The following is a 21,899-nucleotide window of genomic DNA, read 5'->3' as shown; positions in this document are numbered from 1 at the left end:
CTCCTGAGGATCTAATTTTTTTATAAATCAAATATGTCACTCACTGAGTGTACACAGTTGGATATATGAGTAACCGAAGGGTCAGGGGCAGCGGGGAGGAAACTAGGAGAGTTAGTATTTGCTGCGTAGAGGGCTACCAAGTGGATTTTCCAATCTTCTTTTTTAACAGAAATGGGGAGAGATTTTACTCTTGCACCACAGCAGTCAGCAATTACTTCCCAACATTTTTTAGAGTTGTTTTTGGAGGCTGCCTCTTTTAACTGCACCCATACACCATCTTTCTTAAATTGCTTCAGAGAGCGTTTTTTCCTCAGCCTTTTCCTCTTCAATAAGTTGATTAAATTACTACGTTCATTAGAAACGTTCAGGAACTGTGCCCTCACCAATTTGTTGATTTCCCTATTTAGAATAAGCAATGGATTATATTAAGATTTCTGTTTAGTTGGAACACGCGATGATTTACTTAATGTAGCCAAAGAACCGATATTATGGGAAAAAACTTCCAGAAGATCAATTTTAAACAAATCATATTCGAGCATACCTAAGTAGTGGTGATTTTTTATCAGAGCTGTTAAATTTGCTTTTACTTTGACTGTTGCTTGAGTGTTCCAATAAATTCTACCATCATTTACATTAAACCCTACATTACTGCCTCTAAAGTTCCACGGGCCTACCTTAGCACAAGTATAATTAAATTTAAAACAGATCAACATATGATCCCTAAAATCAGATCCCAAGACTTCCATACTTATGAGATTACAAAAGAAGTCGGAGGAGACTATTAAATAATCTATCATAGAATTCCCTGTTGGGGCCTTATGAGTATAGTTTGCAGGAATATCATTTTCTAACCTCCCATTAGCAATTATAAGATCTAAGCTTCTCAGACCTTCAAGTAATAAGGTGCCCCTTTTATCTGACCTGCTTTAATTCGGAAATTGGGCCGTAGGGATTATTAGGGCTTCATTTTTTTCAGTGTTGGAAAATACCCTGATACTATGTGCGGAGATGTTAGCATTCATATCACCTACTAGCTTTATAGACTTACAATCTTCCCTTTCCAGAATAGAGGAAATAAAAACAAATAGATCTTTTAATAGGTGTGCATGGGATGCATCTGGAGGAATGTATACGTTTGCAATTAACAGTGTTTCTAAATGATCCTGGTAATCCTTAAGATGTAACTTAATTGCCTGAATCAAGTTAGAATCATGGAAAAATTCTTTATAGGACCAGCTAAAATTTGTACTAAGCATAATAGCGATTCCTCCTTTAGCATGTCCTCTATTCACTTGGAGTGCCGGCTGGCTCAGCACTATATGATCTTCAATGGACCAATCCATTGTGATCCAGGTCTCTTGTAGGCAGATTATATCCGCGTTCAGATCCTTCAATAATAAGAATTTATTTTTATTGGAGTTTAGGCCGGCTGCGTTCCAAGATATTATGGAGATATCCCTGCTAGGAGGAATTCCCGCAATTTAAATCTAGGGATTTATTTTTATTCAGAGCGCCTGCCACCCAACAGGGTCTTCCTCATTTTTAGGGGGTTCACACTGAGTCTTTTCTGCTACGGGAAGCGAGAACCTCCTGCCTTCTTTACCAAAGGAAACCTGTAAAATGCTTTCTCTCTTCGTATGGGAAAGGTCACTGTTAGAGACTTCAGAATATGAATTAGACTGCAGATTTTGAACCACTTTTTTTAAAGCTAACTCTACTTCAGGATTCAAAATCAATGTTTCCAAATCCCGGGGCATAGGTGTGGCAGACCGACTAAATAGCCTCAGGGAATCTGTCCAGAGAAGTGGCTTCCAATGGGAGGCGTCGGCAATAACCTACCTAGGGGTTCAGCTCTCAACTTTTTTCAAGGACTTATATCGGTGAGAAGACTGGAGATCTCTTAGCTAGGTTGGCTTAATTGCCTTAAAATGAACTTCATGCCTTGGTTACTATATGTCTTCCAAACCCTTCCCCTTACCATCCACAAATTGACTCAATGACAGATACGTAGCAAAATATGTGACTTTGTGTGTGGGGGGAATCTCCGAAAGTGCTAAGGGCATCCCCCTTTAGACCAATGGCCGAAGGTGGTTTGGGCTTCCCCGATGTTACATACATCATAGCGGCACAACTCCGTCCCTCGCTCGACTGGAACCATGACCCTCAAAGGTAAGCCTTGGGCACAAGTGAACAAGCTTTCTCTCTAGTTCCCTTATCTTGATTCCTGTGGCTCCCCACAGCGCCTTGGGTGGGTGCTCCCCTCCCCCTGCTGATGAAATTGACACTTCGGGCTTATTGGCGGGAGGTACCAGGGAAGCAGTCCTTCCCAACAAATAGAGGCTAATCCCTGCTCTTTTGGCTGACACTCCAGATGCTCTCCTAACTTGAGAGACTTTTACACTGATGGAGATTGAGGAAGCACTTGTCAGATCCCTTTATCTTATTCTTATGGTCTTAAAGAGTTTTGATGCATCCTTAAAGTTATTGATTGATAGGGGATTCAGTATGGCTGAATCAGACGCATAGAATTGGATCGAATCTAGACCAGATTCCGAGATGGGAAGGGGCTCCTTGAACTCCTCCCCACTACACCACAGAAGCAGAACCAGCAAGAAAAGGGCACAATCAATAGCAGTAACCAGACGGGAACGCTGCAGGCGGTGTCAGAGATTAGCAACACAGGAGAGAGCTCATGCTCTTCGAACAGCAAGCACGGTGATGAGAACTCTGATGACAATAAGGATACTAGCTCGGCAGAAGACTTAGAAGTGGAGATGCCTAAGGTCACTCCCGGCATGGCAGACAACATCATTTAAGGATAGTGAGTAATAATGTCTGCCGGACAACCCTGAGAATGCTACATAACGTACTTAGGTGCCCCAGGCCCACCTGGGAGTTACTGTTTTCTTTTACCCCTGCTGGGGGCTAAGAATTGAATTCCTGTTGTATATGAAGATTGGGGGGAACTGGAATGGAGGGCTCTGAGCAGAAGAGGGACTCCCTAGCTTGCCCAGACCGCAGTTGCACAGGCACCCCCATGAATAGTCACTGGTTGGTAACTTGTTTGGATAGGAAATGTTTGCATGCCTGTCCTGGGGAGTAGGAGTGGGAGTTGGACTTCAAGTTCTTTGGTTAAACTTTCGTTGGGAGTTGGCATGCCAGGCGGGTCGGGGGGAGACAAGAAGAAGACACCACGATATGGGAGAGAAGGTGGATTTACACAAAGCCCCAGGAAGGAGAGGAGGATGACACGAACCGACACATGGCGCCCGCCATAGAATATAAAATCCTATTCTGGAACGTAAAGAGGATGAATAAAATGTCTAAACGACACAAAGTGTAGGCATATCTTACACGGAGGGGAGTACAAATTGCACTACTGCAAGAGACGCACATCAAGGCAAAGGAAGGGGCTGCACTCCAACGTAGGTGGCGGGGCAAGCCTTTTACACAGACAATTCTGCTTTTGCTAGAGGGGTGTTGGTATGGATTAGACTAGGGGTCCCAATACACTGGACACCGGGTGGACACTGAGGGCGTTACGTGGTGGTCACTGGGAGGCTGGTGGCCTGGATGTCACCACAGGGAGCCTCTAAGGGCCGAATATTGACCATACATCATTTTTAGCAACACTCACTAGGGTATTGGCACCAGACCTCGCTGGATCGATACTCCTGGGGAGTGACTATTACTGTATCGCAGATGTAGCACTTGACCAGTCCCAGCCATCTTTGAAAGACTCCCCAACCTAGAAATCAGCAGCTAAGCCCCAGAAGAATGGCACTCCCAGTGGGCCTGGTTGACTCATGGCGAGTACTCCACCCGGGGGAAAGAGATTACAAATTTTTCTCGCACTTACATGACTTACATATTTGGTTAGATGCCATATTATGTTCTCCAGACATACACGAACTAGTGAATTTTAGTGAGTACCTAACCAAGACAATCGCTGACCACATTAGGAAACATTAGTGGCAGAACAGAGGCTTAGAGACCTGGAGCAGCATAGACCTGGGCATCGGGAAACCCAAGAACCACTAGTGGAAGCCAGAGAGATGGTCGCAGAGCAAGTCAAAAGGTTGAGATCTTTAAACTACAGAAATTATATGATCAAAGCGCATTGCAAGAGAGACCGCACTGGGGCTCTTCTGGCGTGGCTAGCCAACCTGGCTAAGAGAGGCTTTGTAATCTTAGAACTCAGGGATGGGAACGCCCCCATAATATGTAGGCAGCATGACATCAACCGAACATTTGGAGATTATTATGCTCCCCTGTATCAAAGCAAGGTAACATGCACGAAGGAGGACATGGAGGCTTTTTTAGGACTCATAACTTTACCGACAATATCGGTCGAAGATTCAGACACTTTTGGGGAAGATACTGTGCTCCCAGACGTTAGGGGAGCTATTGAACCTACGGCCAGGAACAAGACTCCAGGCACAGATGGACTACTAGTGGAGTTCTATTCAACATATGTGGAGGAAGTAGGAACCCTGTGAGTGACACTGTACAACTCTGCAAGAGAGGGCGGTAAACTTCCTGTCACCACACGGGAGGCCCTAGTGGTGCCCCTGCTAAAACCAGGCAATTTGGCCTTTGATAAGACAGTATACCGACCATTATCAATGTTAAACATAGACTATAAGATCTTAAGTAGAATCCTAGCCACGCGGATTCTCCCGCATATGGTGACCCTGGTTCACAGGGATCAGGTGGGGTTCATACCTGGCCGTAACACGGCCATTAATGTGCGGAGACTCCTGCGAATATTAGAGGTGAACTCCTATTACAGAGAGGACGCCACAGTTACTGCAGTGGATATGGAGAAGGCCTTTGATAGTTTAGAGTGGCCTTACCTTTACAGGGTCATGTTGAGATTTAGGCTGGGGCAGAGGTTTTTGGAGTGGACCAAACTGCTCTATACAAACTCTGTGGCTAGGATGAAGACTGGGCGTATTATCTCTGATAGCTATCGAGTGAACAGAGGTACGCGACAGGGGTACCCTCTGTTGCCCCTCCTATTTGCACTGGCCATGGAACCCTTGGGGTGCAATGCTATAAATGGGGACCCACTATAGAGGCTTGGAGGTACTCGGAGAATACCATCATATAGCATTATACACAGACAATCTCCTTCTCTTCCTCTAGACCGCGAGAGAGGGCATTGCCGGAGTAAAGGATCTGCTCAAGCACCTCTGTAGAATCTCGGGCTAACTGGTCAGTTGGCAGAAGAAGTCTTTGTTCCCGATGCTAGTTGGCAGGGCCTGCCCATACGAAATACATGATGTAATGTGGGAACTCAGGTGCCTCTCATATCTTGGGGTAAGGGTATATCATGACCCATCTGATAGCCTGGAAGGTAATATTGGGAAGGCAATCAGGGGATTGAAAACAAGTATGGAGTTCTAGGCTTCCTAGCCTCTCTCTGTGATACTGCGATAGGTAGAGTTGTCCTACTAAAAATGGTGGCTTAACCAAAACTGCTGTACTTCTCATTGTGGATACCAGCAAGTATGTTTTGAGGAATAAGATAGCTAACAATAGGTTTCATTTGGGGACCAGGCAGGTGAAGGGTGGCACGTTCCAAGATGCAGAGACCTACTACAGCGGGTGGGCTATCTCTTCTGGACTTCGAAAGTTATTATCTGGCAGCCCAGCTTCAGTGGATTACACAGTGGGTGGCGGATAGAAGTCGGCAAGTGGGAAACCTGGGGAACTACAATCCAGATCTCCGACAACTGGCACGATTAATATTACGAATATCTTTCGCGAGAGCGGAAGGGGGTGCAGATTTTCAGGTACTTCATAAATGCTGGATTCAGTGCCTCCAGAGATCTGAAACTAGGCGACCTTACGCACCGGAGATACCATTGGAGTTTCTTACTGAACTCTTGCAAGGGGGCAATTGGAGCAGACTCAGGGAGTGGATGGCAGGAATATGTGACGTTACAATGCGATCAAAATGATTGCAGAACATTACATAGCAGTTTTAACAACGACTTGCGCTGGAGGGCGCAGGACTTAGGAATAGTATGCTTTACTATTCCAACACCAGTCTACGTACAGTAGGGAAAGTGTTGGAATAATAAATCATACTATTCCTTAGGTTAGAGCGCCATCTAGCGCAAGTCGTTGTAACGACTTGCGTTGTAATACCCGCGATGTAAAGGCATTGCGATGCAATGCCCGCGTGGTAATGGATGTTTCACGGACGGCAGCAGGGCTGACTACAATAGGGACTTTATATGAGGAAGGCTCATTGCTCTCATTTGAAGAATTTAGGGAGAGATACGAGATACCACACGGGCACTTCCTATTGCACAGAGCACTCACCACTGTGATCCATTAACACTGGAGTTCGGGACTCTCAGAGCCCCCACTAATGTAGAGGTGCCAATATGTAGTGTCATCCGCAGGCACATACAAGGCAATCACATGTCTATATCGGCGGCTCCACAGAATGGGACTGCCCGCACTAGTCAAATTACGGACACACTGGGAGGAAGACTTAGGGACCCCCATAGATGAGAAAGCCTGGGAGAGAATCCTATGTCGAGTTCCTAAAATCGCCACAAATGCCCGATTTAAGTTGATTAATTTCTATGTGCTTCATAGGACATATCTCACGCCAGGAAGGATAAACCGACATTTGCCGACGACAGAGCTTTATTTCCCTGCTGTGGTGAATTGAGTCTGAATTACTCCACATGTTTTGGAGCTGCCCAGAGCTGAGCATATTCTGGAAGATGGTGACGGACACATTGACTGAATTAATAGGGAGGGAGGCTCATTGCACATCAGGACATTGCCTACTCCACTGGTTTCCACATACACCCAAAAATAAAGTAACAGGCGCCTTCAAGACCTGGGGCTTCTCTTGGTAAAAAGGGAGATAGCCCAGAACTGGAAGGCACAGAGAAGTCCCAGTGTGGAGGGATGGAGAAGGGAACTCCTACAATGGGCAGACGATGAAGGGGCAGTACGACTAAGAGAGGCTAGAGATCCCTTGAGGCTGCTACGGCATGGGAAGCAATAGTAGTAGACCCGAAACAACCGGACCATCCAATATCTGAGGAACAGCTGCATGAGCCCTGAGATTCCAGGCTCCGGATTGAATGGATTCGTAGCAACGAATAACCCTCTCCAGAATGTGTACATGTAATCTATTTCATATCTCGGGAGACAGTAGTAACAAATAATGATACATCCCCCGATATACTTGCCATCACACAACAAGGAACAATGTCAATACACCATTGTCTACCTAGTAGCAGACCCTGCCATGGCACGCCAGGGAAAAGGGGGGAGGGGTAGGAGGAGGGGATTGTTAACCTGAAGATGTGAACAATAGCACTTGAGGTGACCATGTCATACTAAATGTCAATTGTATGATCGGCGCCAGCGTTGGAGGCTCCGGGCCGGGTGGGCTCCGATTGGGGCCCGGCGCTTGGAGGCTGCCTGCATCGCCTAGACTGCCCTGTGCGCCATCTGGGACCGAGCGTCCTTTCCTGGGGCTACGGATCCCCCTACTGCGGGTGAGACCATGTGGGGGTGCGCCAGGAGGCCTGGGTCTGCGGCTGTGACTATCCGCGTCCTGCCTGTGTGGACATCGGTGAAGCGGCCGCCTCTCTGCTGGGGTGCTGGTGCTGCATGTGGATTCGGAGCCTTGCCGGTGAGTGGCCTGTCCTGCGACAGGACTCTGTTGTGTGGTGACCTGTTGCTACTCTCTGCACCCCGCTTCCCAGATGGGGGTGGTGCGACGTGGGGCCTGTGGACTTGGGTCGGCCCTGCAGATTGCGCGCAGACTTGGGGCTGTGTGTGTCCGGACTACACCGTCTGCTGTTGCCCTCTCCCCAGGAGGGACTCCATTCTGCTGCGCCTGGGCTCTGGCAGCGGGCCCTTTCCGGATCGCATGGGGCCTTGGAGGGCATCTCCTGTGTGCTGCCTGGGGTTCCCGTGGGAGCGAATGCTGGAGGCGCCAGGAGGCACCCTGAGCTCGGACCTGGGGCTGAGTGACTCTCGCCTCTAATGACTACCCGCTATCGGCCTCCCCCTACATATCTACTCTCTGCGGTGGCCGACCCAGTGCGGGCCCCTTCCGTCTGCTTCCCCAGTCGCCATGGGCAAGGACAAGCAAGGTGCGGCGGCCCCCAAACAAAACACCATGGAACACTACACCACCGCCCCTGCTGGGAAGGAGGCTGCTGAGGGCCTGTCCTCAGACACATCGACGTTGCTTGTGGCGATCAACCAGTCGCGAACGTCTCTCGAGGCACAGATCGGGGCAGTCGGCTCCGAGGTGTCGTTTCTTCGTCAGGATCTTCCGAAGGCGGTGGAACGAATCGTGGAGGCGGAGACAAGGGTCCCCACAGTAGAAGACACTGTATCCATCCTTCAGAAGAAAGTAGACAAAGTCGCCGTGGTCTCCCGGGAACTGGCGTTGCGGGTTGAAGATGCGGAGGGTAGGGCCCGCCGCAACAATATCCGCCTGGTGGGTTTTCTTGAGGGCTGCGTCGATGGATGACTTCCTTTCGGATTGGCTTAAGTCGCTGCTGCCACCAGAGGCCATGTCTCCCTGCTTTGTGAACGAGAGGGCTCACCGCGCTCTGACCAAGGAGCCGCCGCCCGGGGAGCGCCCGAGGCCAGTGATCGCCCTGCTCCTCAACTATCGAGATGCCATCCTTCGGTATGACCCGCGCCATAAAGACAAAATGACCTTTGATTCTCACTCCATCATGGTCTTCCCTGACTATACCAGAATGGTCAAGCAGCAGCATCAATCCTTCGTGGCGGCCAAGAGACGGCTCCGAGAGCTGAACCTACGCACTCTTGTTTCCCGCCTGGATGAAAGTGATCTACAGTGCCAAGACTCTCTTCTTTGACACCCCGGAGGAGGTATTCGCGTGGACGGATGAGAAGCATAACCTCCAGCCACACTCTCCGATTCATATGGACTCGGACTCCTCGCAGGGCAAACATCAGAGTGGTTGGCAGGGAAGGGACAATGCTGTGAGGCGCCATAGATTCCGCTCCAATTGGCGAGCCCAAGGCAGTCTGGCTCTGCGGACTGAGGTTGCCTTGGCGTATGGACATATCCTCTCTTGTTCTTCTTCAGCAGCAGGGCAATGTCGAAGGCGGTGGCTCCCTGTTGGGTCGCTCCGGATCCTGCGGGCTGGGGTCTTCATCACAGGCCCTGGAAGGTGTCAGACATTGTACGCCCTGAACGTTTTGGGTAATGTTGGGTGATGTTGGGTGGGGGGATCCATTGGTGGAACCGCATAGGTCATCACGTTTGGGGTCTGGGACAGGATTCCACCGCGACAGATACTCCGTGTTTTTGGAAATTTGGGGGTGGGGGGAGCGGGGTGTGTGTCAGTAAATCCCCGTTATGTTCCTGACAGCCACTCCCTGTGTGTCAGTAAAACCCTGTTATGTTCATAATGGCCGCTCCCTGTGTGTCAGTGGATCCCCGTTATGTTCCTGATGGCTGCTCCCTGTGTGTCAGTAAATCCCCATTATGTTCCCGATGGCCGCTCCCTGTGTGTCAGTAAATCCCTGTTATGTTCCTGATGGTCGCTCCCTGTGTGCCATAAATACCTGTTAAGTTCCTGATGGCCGCTCCCTGTGTGTCAGTAAATCCCCGTTATGTTCATAATGGCCGCTCCCTGTGTGTCTGTAAATCCCTGTTATGTCCCTGATGGCCGCTCCCTATGTGTAAGTAAATCCCCGTTAAGTCCCTAGTGGCCGCTTCCTGTGTGTCAGTTAATCCTGGTAATGTTCCCAAAGGCTGCTCCCTGTGTGTCAGTAAATCCCCGTTATGTTCCTGTTGCCCGCACCCTGTGTGTCAGTAAATACCCGTTACGTTACCGATGGCGGCTCCATGTGTGTCAGTAAATCCCCGTTACGTTCCCGATGCCCGCTCCCTGTTGTCAGTAAATACCTGTTACGTTCCTGACGGCCGCTCCCTGTGTGTCAGTAAATCCCCGTTATGTCCCTGATGGCCGCTCCCTGTGATTCAGTAAATCCCCATTATGTTCCTGATGGGCGCTCCCTGCCAGTCAGTAAATCCCCATTATGTTCCTGATGGCCGCTCCCTGTGTGTTACTAAATCCCTGTTATGTTCATAATGGTCGCTCCCTGTGAGTCAGTAAATCCCCATTATGTTCTGATGGCCACTCCCCGCTCTCTGTGTGTCAGTAAATCCCTGTTATGTTCCTGATGGCCGCTCCCTGTGTGTCAGTAAATCCCGGTTATGTTCCCAATGGCCGCTCTCCACTCCCTGTGTGTCAGAAAATCCCTGTTATGCTCCTAATGGCCGCTCCTCACTCCCTGTGTGTCAGTAAATCCCTGTTATGTTCCTGATGGCCGCTCTCTGTGTGTCAGTAAATCCCCGTTATGTTCCTGATGGTCGCTTCCTGCTCCCTGTGTGTCAGTAAATCCCCATTATGTTCCTGATGCCCGCTCCCTGTGTGTCAGTAAATCCCCATTATATTCCAGATGGCCGCTCACTGTGATTGAGTAAATCCCTGTTATGTTCCTGACGGCCGCTCCCCGTGTGTCAGTAAATCCCCGTTATGTTCCTAATGGCCGCTCACTATCTGGCAGTAAATCCCAGTTATGTTCCCGACGGCCGCTCCCTGTGTGTCAGTAAATTCCTGTTATGTTCCTGATGGCCGCTCCCTGTGTGTCATAAATCTCATTTATGTTCCTGATGGCCACTTCCTGTGTGTCAGTAAATCCCCATTATGTTCCTGACGGCCACTCCCTGTGTGTCAATTAAACCCTGTTATGTTCCTGATGGCAGCTCCCTGTGTATCAGTGAATCCCCGTTATGTTCCTGATGGCTGCTCCCTGTGTGTCAGTAAATCCCCGTTATGTTCCTGATGGCCGCTCCCTGTGTGTCAGTAAATACCTGTTATGTTCCTGATGGTCGCTCCCTGTGTGCCATAAATACCTGTTAAGTTCCTGATGGCCGCTCCCTGTGTGTCAGTAAATCACCGTTATGTTCATAATGGCCGCTCCCTGTGTGTCAGTAAATCCCTGTTATGTCCCTGGTGGCCGCTCCCTATGTGTAAGTAAATCCCCGTTAAGTCCCTAGTGGCCGCTTCCTGTGTGTCAGTTAATCCTGGTAATGTTCCCGATGGCTGCTCCCTGTGTGTCAGTAAATCCCCATAATGTTCCTGTTGCTCGCACCCTGTGTGTCAGTAAGTACCCGTTACGTTCCCGATGGCCGCTCCTTGTGTGTCAGTAAATACCTGTTACGTTCCTGACGGCCGCTCCCTTTGTGTCAGTAAATCCCCGTCATGTCCCTGATGGCCGCTCCCTGTGATTCAGTAAATCCCCATTATGTTCCTGATGGGCGCTCCCTGCGAGTCACTAAATCCCAGTTATGTTCCTGATGGCCGCTCCCTGTGTGTTACTAAATCCCCATTATGTTCATAATGGCCGCTCCCTGTGAGTCAGTAAATCCCCATTATGTTCTGATGGCCGCACCCCGCTCCCTGTGTGTCAGTAAATCCCTGTTATGTTCCTGATGGCCGCTCCCTGTGTGTCAGTAAATCCCGGTTATGTTCCCAATGGCCGCTCTCCACTCCCTGTGTGTCAGAAAATCCCTGTTATGTTCCTGATGGCCACTCCTCACTCCCTGTGTGTCAGTAAATCCCTGTTATGTTCCTGATGGCCGCTCCCTGTGTGTCATAAATCTCATTTATGTTCCTGATGGCCACTTCCTGTGTGTCAGTAGATCCCCGTTATGTTCCTGGCGGCCACTCCCTGTGTGTCAGTTAAACCCTGTTATGTTCCTGATGGCCGCTCCGTGTGTGTCAGTGAATCCCCGTTATGTTCCTGATGGCTGCTCCCTGTGTGTCAGTAAATCCCTGTTATGTTCCTGATGGTCGCTTCCCGCTCCCTGTGTGTCAGTAAATCCGCATTATGTTCCTGATGCCCGCTCCCTGTGTGTCAGTAAATCCCCATTATATTCCAGATGGCCGCTCAATGTGATTGAGTAAATCCCCGTTATGTTCCTGATGTCCGCTCCCTGTGTGTCAGTAAATACCTGTTATGTTCCTGATGGTCGCTCCCTGTGTGCCATAAATACCTGTTAAGTTCCTGATGGCCGCTCCCTGTGTGTCAGTAAATCCCCGTTATGTTCATAATGGCTGCTCCCTGTGTGTCAGTAAATCCCCGCTATGTTCCTGATGGCCGCTCCCTGTGTGTTAGTAAATCCCTGATATGTTCCTGATGGCGGCTCCCTGTGTGTCAGTAAATCCCTGATATGTTCCTGATGGCTGCTTGTGTGTATCAGTAAATACCTTTTATGTTCCTGATGGCCGCTCCCTGTGTCAGTAAATCCCTGTTATGTTCCTAATGGCCGCTCCCTATGTGTCAGTAAATCTCAGTTATATTCCTAATGGCCGCTCCCTGTGTGTCAGTAAATCCCTCTTATGTTCATGATGGCCGCTCCTTGTGTGTCAGTAAATCCCCGTTATGTTCCTGATGGCCGCTCCCTGTGTGTAATAAATCTCTGTTATGTTCCTGATGGCTGCTCCCTGTGTGTCAGTAAATCCCCGTTATGTTCCTGATGGCCGCTCCCTGTGTGTCAGTAAATCCCCGCTATGTTCCTGATGGCCGTTTCCTGTGTGTCATAAATCCTTGTTATGGTCCTGATGGCCGCTCTCTGTGTGTTGAGCACGTTGGAGTTCTTACAAGTGCCCTGAACGCCAACATTGCGCCATGTGTGCAGCTACACAGTGTTCTGTGTCTAGAAACAGTGTCCCATCCAGATAAAGGCAGACCTGCGCTTCTGCACTGCCCCAAAGTATCACTCACCGCTCAAAGGTGTATTCGCTCTCTGCTCGGAAGAAATAGACATGGGACTTGAACTGCAGCTTGAACACATAATCCTTCAGAATGTTGTCAGAGTCGGTGGGGGTGCAGACAGTGTACCCCAGCAGTGGGAGGCTGGCCAGTGGGTAATCATCCTGAAAAAGTTAGAAAAGTATGATGAACACCTGTTGAAACAGAGAGAACACTTTAAGGCAGCTATATGACTGTTGAGTATTGCAAAACTGTGAAGATTCTGCAGACATATTAGTTACTATGGCCACCCAAGCAGAACTGGCATGCCTCTTTCAAAACGATCACTCGGAGCGCCCACTGGTGAAGCTATACATAGATCAATAAATCCACAACAACGGGCAAAAAAACAAAGGGAGAAAGTTACTAACCTGAAATGCGAACTCTGTTTTTGTGTGATACTCAACAAAAGATCAATATGTTTTTTCACAATTTATATTCATGGCACTGTGACAATCAATTTCACAACAATTCTGTTTTTTTTTTTTTAACTAAACCAAGCAATACTATCTAAATAGTGCCCCTCAGTACTTTAAATCCAGGTAATTGATTGTTTGTAGCTGGAGCTAGCTGAGCCCAGAAGTGAATGCTTGACATGAGTACTCTGGGCAAGAGCTCTCTTTTCCGACTGATCAGAGGCAGTAGTGAGTGAGCCGGGGCCTATGGGAATAGCTGGAGCGGATGCAATGCCTCAATTAAGCAGGGAAACATTTACGTAGCTTAACGACCTGTAGAGTAGAACGTGGACACCAACAACAGCACTGTCCAGCCCCTCCTTAGAATTGAGCGAGTATAAAAAAAAAAGATATTGGTCAAGCTCTAAGGATGCTGAGCTGGGGCACCTTTCATACCTAAACTTCTACAGTTTGCAAGACTAAGGTAGACAATTTAATAATGGTCAAAACCAGCTTTTGCACCAGTACCTAGTGGACTCTAATCTGACCTCTCCCCAAGAATTGGGAAAGAAGGCAGACAAATGGGTCAGAACCAGGGTAAGGCCTAATAATCAGGGTGGAGACCAGAAGAAAATTTCTACCAAGCCCCAAGAGAAAGGTAGGGATACATCTAAAGATAAGTCCCCTACAGGGCCCCAAAAGTCGTCTTCTGGGTGTGGGTCCCAAACTCCTTCCTCTCCTGAAAAGAAACTATATTGCTATGTTTGCAAAAAGCCTGGCCACTGGAAAACTGATCCCAGTTGGCCCAGGATTGGCAATAAAGAAAATGTTCCTCCAACTATTACTACCACTCCTCCTGGTACTACTAGTAGAAATCCCCCAGGCGGTAGTATTGCACAAAAAAAGTTAGGTGCATTCTCATGGGGAACAGAGGTGGGCCCTAGTTTAGACAGGTCCCCCTCACAAGCCTCCTTAGTCTGTGATGGTGGTATGGGATTTGCCACTTTTACTATGGGTCCTAATCCTTTGGACAAGTACAGACAGGAGCCCTTAATCAATGGTCAAAAAGCTTTGGTATCCAGGGACACAGGGGCTAGTGTCACCATGGAAATTTCAGCCTGGGCTGAAGTTGAAATTCAGGCCCATTTAAGAATGTTAGGCCTCCCTGGGAGAGTTAGTGGGGCTGTGATGGCCCAACCCCAGGGAAATTTTGGAGTGATGGAGCCTGCAAGAATGGCCCACTCTCCTCCACAAGAGAGCACAAGGGTTGAAGAAAAGTCTTCTCCCCCCCAGACTATAGGTAAGGGTCAGCCTCCTCAGGGAGCTGATCCTACCCCTAGTGCAGGAACTGCCCCAGAGGTAGTCACGCCTGTCCTGGCAACCCCTCTGATGGCAGGGGACCCTTCCAAGGTGGTACCAAGTCTGGAGCAGGTAACCTGCCCCTCTCTACCCTGCCTCAGTCAGCCCAGGGCTGCAGAGGGCAGGGAGGTCACTGGACCACAAAGGGCCCCCTGTCCAGAGGAACCCCCTCATCAGCAGATTAGGGGCACAGTACAGTTCAAACCGGTTGCAGGGGCTACCAGCCCCGCTCTGGCGCGAAACTGGACAAACGAAATGGGTGTAGCCACCCCTCTTTCCAAACACTCCCATAGGTGGGTCCCCTGAGTTAGTCCAACCCCTTCCTTGGGTATAAAGAAGGAACCTCTGCAACCAGAACTTTAGATATCCTTGGACGAAACTCTGAAACTGAATCCTGGAACTTTGACGATCTGCACGACGCCAGATAACTGAAGAATCTCCCTTGGAGTACAGGAGTTACTCCCCTGCTTGGCAGGCACCAACAAAGCATCTTACCGGTGTGCATCTCCAAAGCTCCCGCCGGACTCCAAAGTAATTGCATCACAGAAGGTGGATTTCCAGACTTTCCCGAGCAAAGCTGAGACCCGTAGCTGTCGTGGGTAATGTGGAACCGGACCTCCTGGTCACCGCGCACATTTGCAAGTGCATCAGCTTGTCGACGTCCTTTGAGGCTGTGCATTGGGTTACTTGTAGCTCAAGCCTCGAGCACCTTTTCTACCGAAGATTGCTGGCCTGCACTCCTCGAGTGTTCCATGACCCCGCCCTTTGTGTGTTCGCCCGAGGCTCATTCGCGATCCCTGGTCCGCCGACTGGTGTGTCCCTGTGAAGGCAACTCTTACTTCCATTGGGCTTCCCTGGTTGCTCCAGACGTGCCCTGACTCTCCATCACTTGGGGAGTGCCCAGGACCTTGCTGGTCCGCACCAAAGCATTTCTTCTCTTCCTGCGTGGGTTGCTGTTGCCAAGGCTTGTTGTGTCCAATTCAGGGACCGATGTGCAGCACTCAACATCCTTCGTGGGACAGCTCGAATCCAGCTCCTGGTCGTCCTCGACGCCTCCGGGTCCTCGTGGCTGAAGAGTCAAGCTTCCCCTCTTCTCACCTGAAGCATCCAACATCGGTGGGCATTCATCTATCGTGCCCCTGGTCACTGGCAAGTGACGCAGACTCTGTCCCCTCTGCTTTCAGGTTCTTCACATCTTCGATCCAGGCTTGGATCTCTTCGGACAATTCTCCTCTTCCCGGCATCAGCACTTTTCAATCTCCTGTCATTGAAAACGACGACGCGACCCAACACCATTTGACACCTATGCACCCGGCTTCCCTGGGTGAGGTAACACGAATCCTCCGGTGCTCCTGTGGGTGCTGGCCCTAGAACCATCTAAGTCCAAAAAGGCTTGTTCCTAGTCTACCTCTAAGTGTCCTTAAACTTTAAAATTCTAACCGCAAATTTCCCCATAGAAGCTAACAGGAGCTCGCGGCTGTGTTCTCACACTGCACACGGCCCCCGTGGGTCCCCTGTGTCACCTTTGGTGTGTCTTAGATGTGAGATGAATGGAGGTACCTTCTTACACACAATATGCGAGTGCTCAGCGCTTGGGTGGTTCCTTGGGGTCCCAGCGATTCTACAGGCTCTAGGCCTTGTGTCTAGTTAAGTTGTGGTTCTTATACCACTTTCTTAGTATATGGTTTGATCCACCCCTAGGGCCGATCATGTATTTGTGCTAATTTACTGTAATATTTGAAGTGTAAATTATGTGCTTTTACCTCTAGCCTCATAAAGAGACTAGAGGGCTGAGTTTAGTAATAAATACATATATGGTATATATATATATATACCTGGTGTGGTCTCCTTTCATCTAGCCACTCAAGAGATTATAGACTGGTAAAACAAGCTGCTTTACATTCCTTCAAGACTTAGCCTGAAGGCTGCTCTCCATAGCTACTACTAGGATAGCTTTCAATAAAAGTTGTCTTTAACCTATCATCAATAAGGGGTTGTTTGGACTGGTGCAAGGTGCCCACTATAACTAGTGGACAGTACATACCAGGCCAACTTCTCACACATTGTAGTTGGCAGACAGCCTCACAATCAATAAGGGAGTCCACTGTGGGGACCGGGGCCAAGACTATACCTCTGTGGTGCGACACCCGCTGCCATATTTTTGCATGTTTCTGCGTGTACCCCCGAGCTAGGTACACTGCTATTTCTATGCCCATACAGTGATTAATTTCTTGCATCCAGATGCCCACTGTGGGTGGCAACACATCTTTCCACTGCCTTGCAATGTCTTGTTTTGCCAATGTTAGGCCTAGCAACAGTAGTAGTCTTTTATACATATTGCCACCAATTCCTTTGGTGCTAAGAAGTAAGATCAGTTTTGGGTGAAATGGGATCTCCCATGACAAAACACGTTTCAGACATGTCACCACCCCGCCGAAAACCCAGGAGCGCTGAGCACTCCCATATTGTGTGTAAGAAGGTACCCCCATTCATCTCACATCCAAGACACACCAAAGATGTTATAGCACCCATGCGCCACAGGCGATATCTGGTGAAATAAGCTCTCTGCAGGAATTTTAATTGGATAAGGCGAAGTCTGGACCAAATTGCCACTTCACGCGGTGCCATTAAAGCCTTTGTCCAATCATTGTTATTAAGTGTGGCTATGTCCCCCTGCCAGGTCTGTTGTAAGGTTGAGAGTGTGGTTGTACCATGTATCACTAATGTCTGGTAGATCTGCCTGATTTTATATGTACCCAAATTCCCGGTCAGTAAATTGCCCTCCAATGGATTGAATTCCGATAGGTCATGGAGGTCCCGAAGTTGGGGGGTGAGAGCATGGTGCAACTAATATTTTTGTAGAATTGATGCCTATGCAGTTGGAAATCTGCCTGTTCTTGAAAAGATTTAAGAGCTAAACCATGCATGACATCTCCTAAAGTTGAAATACCTATTGCGTCCCACTCCCGAAATCCCGACATGGATGCTACCTGATCGAGAGTGTGGCTAACCGCCGAACATGGCGGCCGCAGCCTGACGGAGCTCTGCTGCAAGACCCTCAACTACCGCCAAAATAGAAGGATCCGGGGGTTAAACACTGATGCTTACCCCCTTCTCCCGACGCTGTGACATGGGGGCACGAGACTGGCTGCATGAAAAGCCGCTCCGAGCACGAGACGGGACATTGCTGGCCGGGAGCCTGCGTGCACCGGGGCCTAACTGCGCCACAGGCGGGGACCTGATACGACGAGCTGCAGTGCCGGTGCCCGGGGCGGTGTGCCCCCGCGGGCGCTGCTGCCCTTATACAACGGTACTACTGAGGTTGGACCACTGCCGGGGGTCCGCGCGGACACACGCTGCGGGACTGTGCGAGCTGTAGGATTAAAGGTGAACCGCCTGTCCTGCGCGGGCCTAGGAGTACCACAGGACCCGGTGGACCTACGTGGCTTGGAGCCTACCTGCGGGGCCGAGGCACTGCCTCTGACTGCACTACAGACGATGCCCATACACCGCCAGGTGACAAATTGCTGTGCTGGACGTGTCCGGGACGGCACTGCACGTCAGGCTGAGGCTGTGACGACTTTTTCCTGTGTAGAGCAGGTGAGGGCCGCTGATGTGGCGGGGTGGTGTTGCCTGACTGAGAGGACCAGAGCTGCCCGCAATGATGACCGAGCGCCACTGTGTGTGTTTGCGCTGCCCACCATAGTGCCACAACTTCAAGTTTGGACTTCTAGATTGCGGTGTGGCCAGCCGGCGAATAATACAGACATTTGTGGACTTAAAGTGCTGTTGAGACCTGGGGGGACCCCTTCTCTTACAGCGACCCCCCCCCCCGCCTTCACCTTCTCCCCTACTCCCGCTAGCATGACTGGTATCCACAGTGCAAACCACTAACTGCAGTGGGGTCCAGACGACATCTGTGGGGGGCCGGACCAGATGGCGGCCCAATTTGGACACCAAGGGGTACTCCACGCAGTAGCAGAGGGCAGAGACAATTGGCATGAAGGGAACATATGCTGAGTAACCCCAGACTAAACAGCAGACCCAGAGAGACCCTGCAGAGAACTCGCAAGCCTCATCAATAAGCTGCGTCCCGCCAACCAACGAAGAACCTGTCCATGAAAAACTGGACTTAATCCTGCAGGAGATATGGGAGTCCTGCACGTCCCTGGAATGACAGATGGGTTCCCTGTCCACGGGCCTATCCCTCTTGAAAGCAGACCATCTGAAACTGGTGGACACAGTCAAAGACAACAAACAAACGCTGCTGGAGATCTTGCCACAACACAAAAGGAATACGGAGGCCCTAGTCTGCATGCAGAAACAACTAACGACCCTTTAGGACAGAGCGGAGGATGCTGAAGGTAGAGCGGGCCGCAATAACGTCCGCCTGCTAGGCCTGCCGAAACGATCGGAAGAGGCCAACTTGACGCAGTACATGGAGCAATGGTTCCGAGACCACATCGCACCTGAGGGACTGTCTCCTTTCTTCTGTGTTGAGAGAGCTCACCGAAATTCCAACAGGCAGGCCGAAGTCAGGTGCACCACCAAGGACAATGATTGCTCGCATTCTCAATTATAGGGACTGAGATATATTGCTACAAAAGGTCTGAAAAAATGCGCCCATCCAATATGAAAATCATTGTATCTCACTGTACCCGGACTATACAATCAAGGTCAAGTCAAGTCAAAATCCACTTTATTCGATTAATTAAAATCATAAAAGTATTCTACAGCAAATATCTTGCAACTCATATAATTTAAGAACAAGTTAAAACAGGATTAAACAGTTGGTAGGTTTAAAAAGCAAATAAAAAAAGGCATTATTTACATAAAATTCATTACAAATTGCACTCAACACAATAATAAACGTGGATTCAAGTATCTATCCTCATCTGTGATTCCAATCTTAACCTTGTTCTCCTGCATCTAACAGATGCGGCCAAAAAGCTAGCAGTGCAATACATGATTAAAGGAGAGAGCAACATCTGTAAATATAACAACGCAGGCTTGTACTGAATAAAACCCAGCTCCTTCAAAATTGATTTTAAATATCTGGTACGAGGTTCATGATAAAAAGAACAAAAGAACAGAAAATGGGCATTATCCTGGTTAGAGAAACCATCGCATTTGCATGGGGACGATTCCTCAAGCTTGCACCAATTTTTCTCGTCCCACAATACCATGTAAATTTGGTTAAACCCAAATTTAGATAGAAGCCACCTATGAAAAGAATTGGTGACCACGGATAGATAAGGAGCCAACTCACAAGATGGGGTTATCAATACATGAGCCCTCACAGAGGGTTTGCATAAAACATCCACTTCACGCTCGGCCATACGTATTCTAAAGAAATTGGTCTTCACCCACAGCAGATCAGCTTTACACAGGGATTCTGGGCTGATAAAAATTTCAGGGCGTCCCAAAAGTGCGGCCAAAGATTCAATATAAAACAGCCACTGGATATTCCTCCTGTGTTCCAGTGCAAGACAATCTTTGATAATCCGATGGTTAAGGCCGAGGTTCGGATTAAGCCAAAGCTTAATCCACATTAAGAGAGGAGCTAAATTGATTATATCTTGGATATAGCCCATACCCAGCTCAAGATGTACAGAATGGGTAGCAGTTGACTGGGGTAGTCCCAGCAGAGAGCGGAAAAATTTATTTTCCTCTATCTGGATGCATTTAGAATCTACATAGCCCCAGACTGCTGCCCCATATCTAGCAATCGCGACTGTCTTAGCTTTATAAACGGCCAAAATAGCCTCCATTGGTTTCCCCCCCAGTCTTTTAGTAAACCCCAAGATTGCAGCATATGAACTTCTCACCGCATTCGCTTTGGATGTTAACTGCGGTGTCCAAGTTCCCCTTTGGTCAAAAATAACTCCCAAATATGTAAAGACTTTCACGCTTGTGAGCACCTCTCCATCGCAAAAGAAGGTTTTTTCTTTGCGCTTACCACATCCTACTGACATGGTATGTGATTTATTCTTATTGATCACCAGGTCAAGACTAGACATAAAATTACCAAAGGAGTCAAGTAATTTTTGCAGGGCAACTGGGGTCCTGGCTATTAGCACAGCGTCATCGGCATAGAGGAGCACCGGAATTGGTGCACCCCCCATGTACGGGATATCCTTTGTGGCAGCCGTTAAGTCGTCCTCCAAAGAGTTCACGTAAAGCGTGAACAACATTGGCGCCAGGATGCATCCCTGACGGACCCCTCTAGTTGATCTAAAACTCTCGGTACACCTTCCGTCGGTGGTCATTCTGATGCGGGCCCTCAGATCTTTGTGGAGCTCCGCCAGAAAGTGTACCAAGGAACTATCGAGGCCCATCTTCAGGAGCATTGCCCACAGCTTAAATCTGTTAACCAGATCAAAGGCTGTGGACAAGTCCATAAAGCCGAGGAATAAACTACCCCCTTTGGCTCTGGTGTATTTAGAGAGTATAAGGTGGAGGTTGAGGCATTGGTCCTCTGTACTCCTCCCTGACCTGAATCCAAATTGCGCCTCGGACAGGATATTGTTCCCCTTTACCCACGCGGAAATTCTTGCCAGGACAGCTTTTCCTAGGATTTTTACCGAGGAGTCCAACAGCGATATTGGTCTGTAGCATTTTGGATCTCCTCTCTGCCCTTTTTTAAATATTGGCACAATTGTAGCTAAAGACCAGGTCTGGGGGAATCCCACTACAGCAGCGGCATTAAAAACGTTTGTTAAAATATTAGCCCAAAACAGCGGATTTGCCCTGAACATATCCGCTGGCACTCCATCAGGGCCCGGGGCCTTGCGTCCTGCGGTCTCCTCTATAGCTCTGAGTACCTCACTAGTATCAAATCTTACAGGCTCCAGGGGGATCCCATTAGTAGGGATAGTGAAAGGTTCCAGCACCCTATTACTATCATAGATTATTCCAAAATGACGAAGCCAATCCTCCTCTGGTATGTTTAATTCCAGCACTGAGTTTTGGTTACCTGAAAGTAATGGGGAATTAATAATTGACCAGAATTCAGCACTATTTTGTAGGGTGGCTTTATCTAATAAATCGTCCCAGGCTTTGCTCTTTATTTCTTTTTTACGCAATTTAGTGGCCGTATTAAAATCCTTTCTTAGTCGCGCTACTAGCGCCTTGTCCCTTGGGCGGATTTTGAGGGCTTTTTTAAGGCGGTTATGTGCTTTGCTACAATTTTTGTCAAACCAGCCTTTCGCCGGATTATGTTTGCCCCCCTGACCTTTGGCTGTGAGACTAATAGACACAAACCGGCATATACCTTCAAAAGAAGATATA

At 48.9% G+C, this 21,899-nt stretch overlaps 1 protein-coding gene across 4 annotated transcripts in view; it reads right to left on the bottom strand.

The window, feature by feature from the left end:
* Nucleotides 1-21,899, bottom strand: part of FARP2 (FERM, ARH/RhoGEF and pleckstrin domain protein 2) — a 1,344,877-nt gene that overhangs the window by 39,887 nt on the left and 1,283,091 nt on the right. For all 4 annotated transcript variants that reach the window (XR_014970597.1, XM_085634160.1, XM_085634162.1 and 1 more), the window contains one exon: nt 12,829-12,980. Coding sequence is in view for 3 of the 4 variants with exons in the window: in XM_085634160.1 (XP_085490286.1) it covers nt 12,829-12,980 (152 nt within the window). In the remaining variant the exon portion in view is untranslated. The remainder of the gene's footprint in view (nt 1-12,828; nt 12,981-21,899) is intronic.

Source organism: Triturus cristatus, chromosome 11 (assembly GCF_964204655.1).
Source record: "Triturus cristatus chromosome 11, aTriCri1.1, whole genome shotgun sequence".
Classification (NCBI taxonomy): Eukaryota; Metazoa; Chordata; class Amphibia; order Caudata; family Salamandridae; genus Triturus; species Triturus cristatus.
This window is presented reverse-complemented; position numbering and strand designations above follow the sequence as displayed.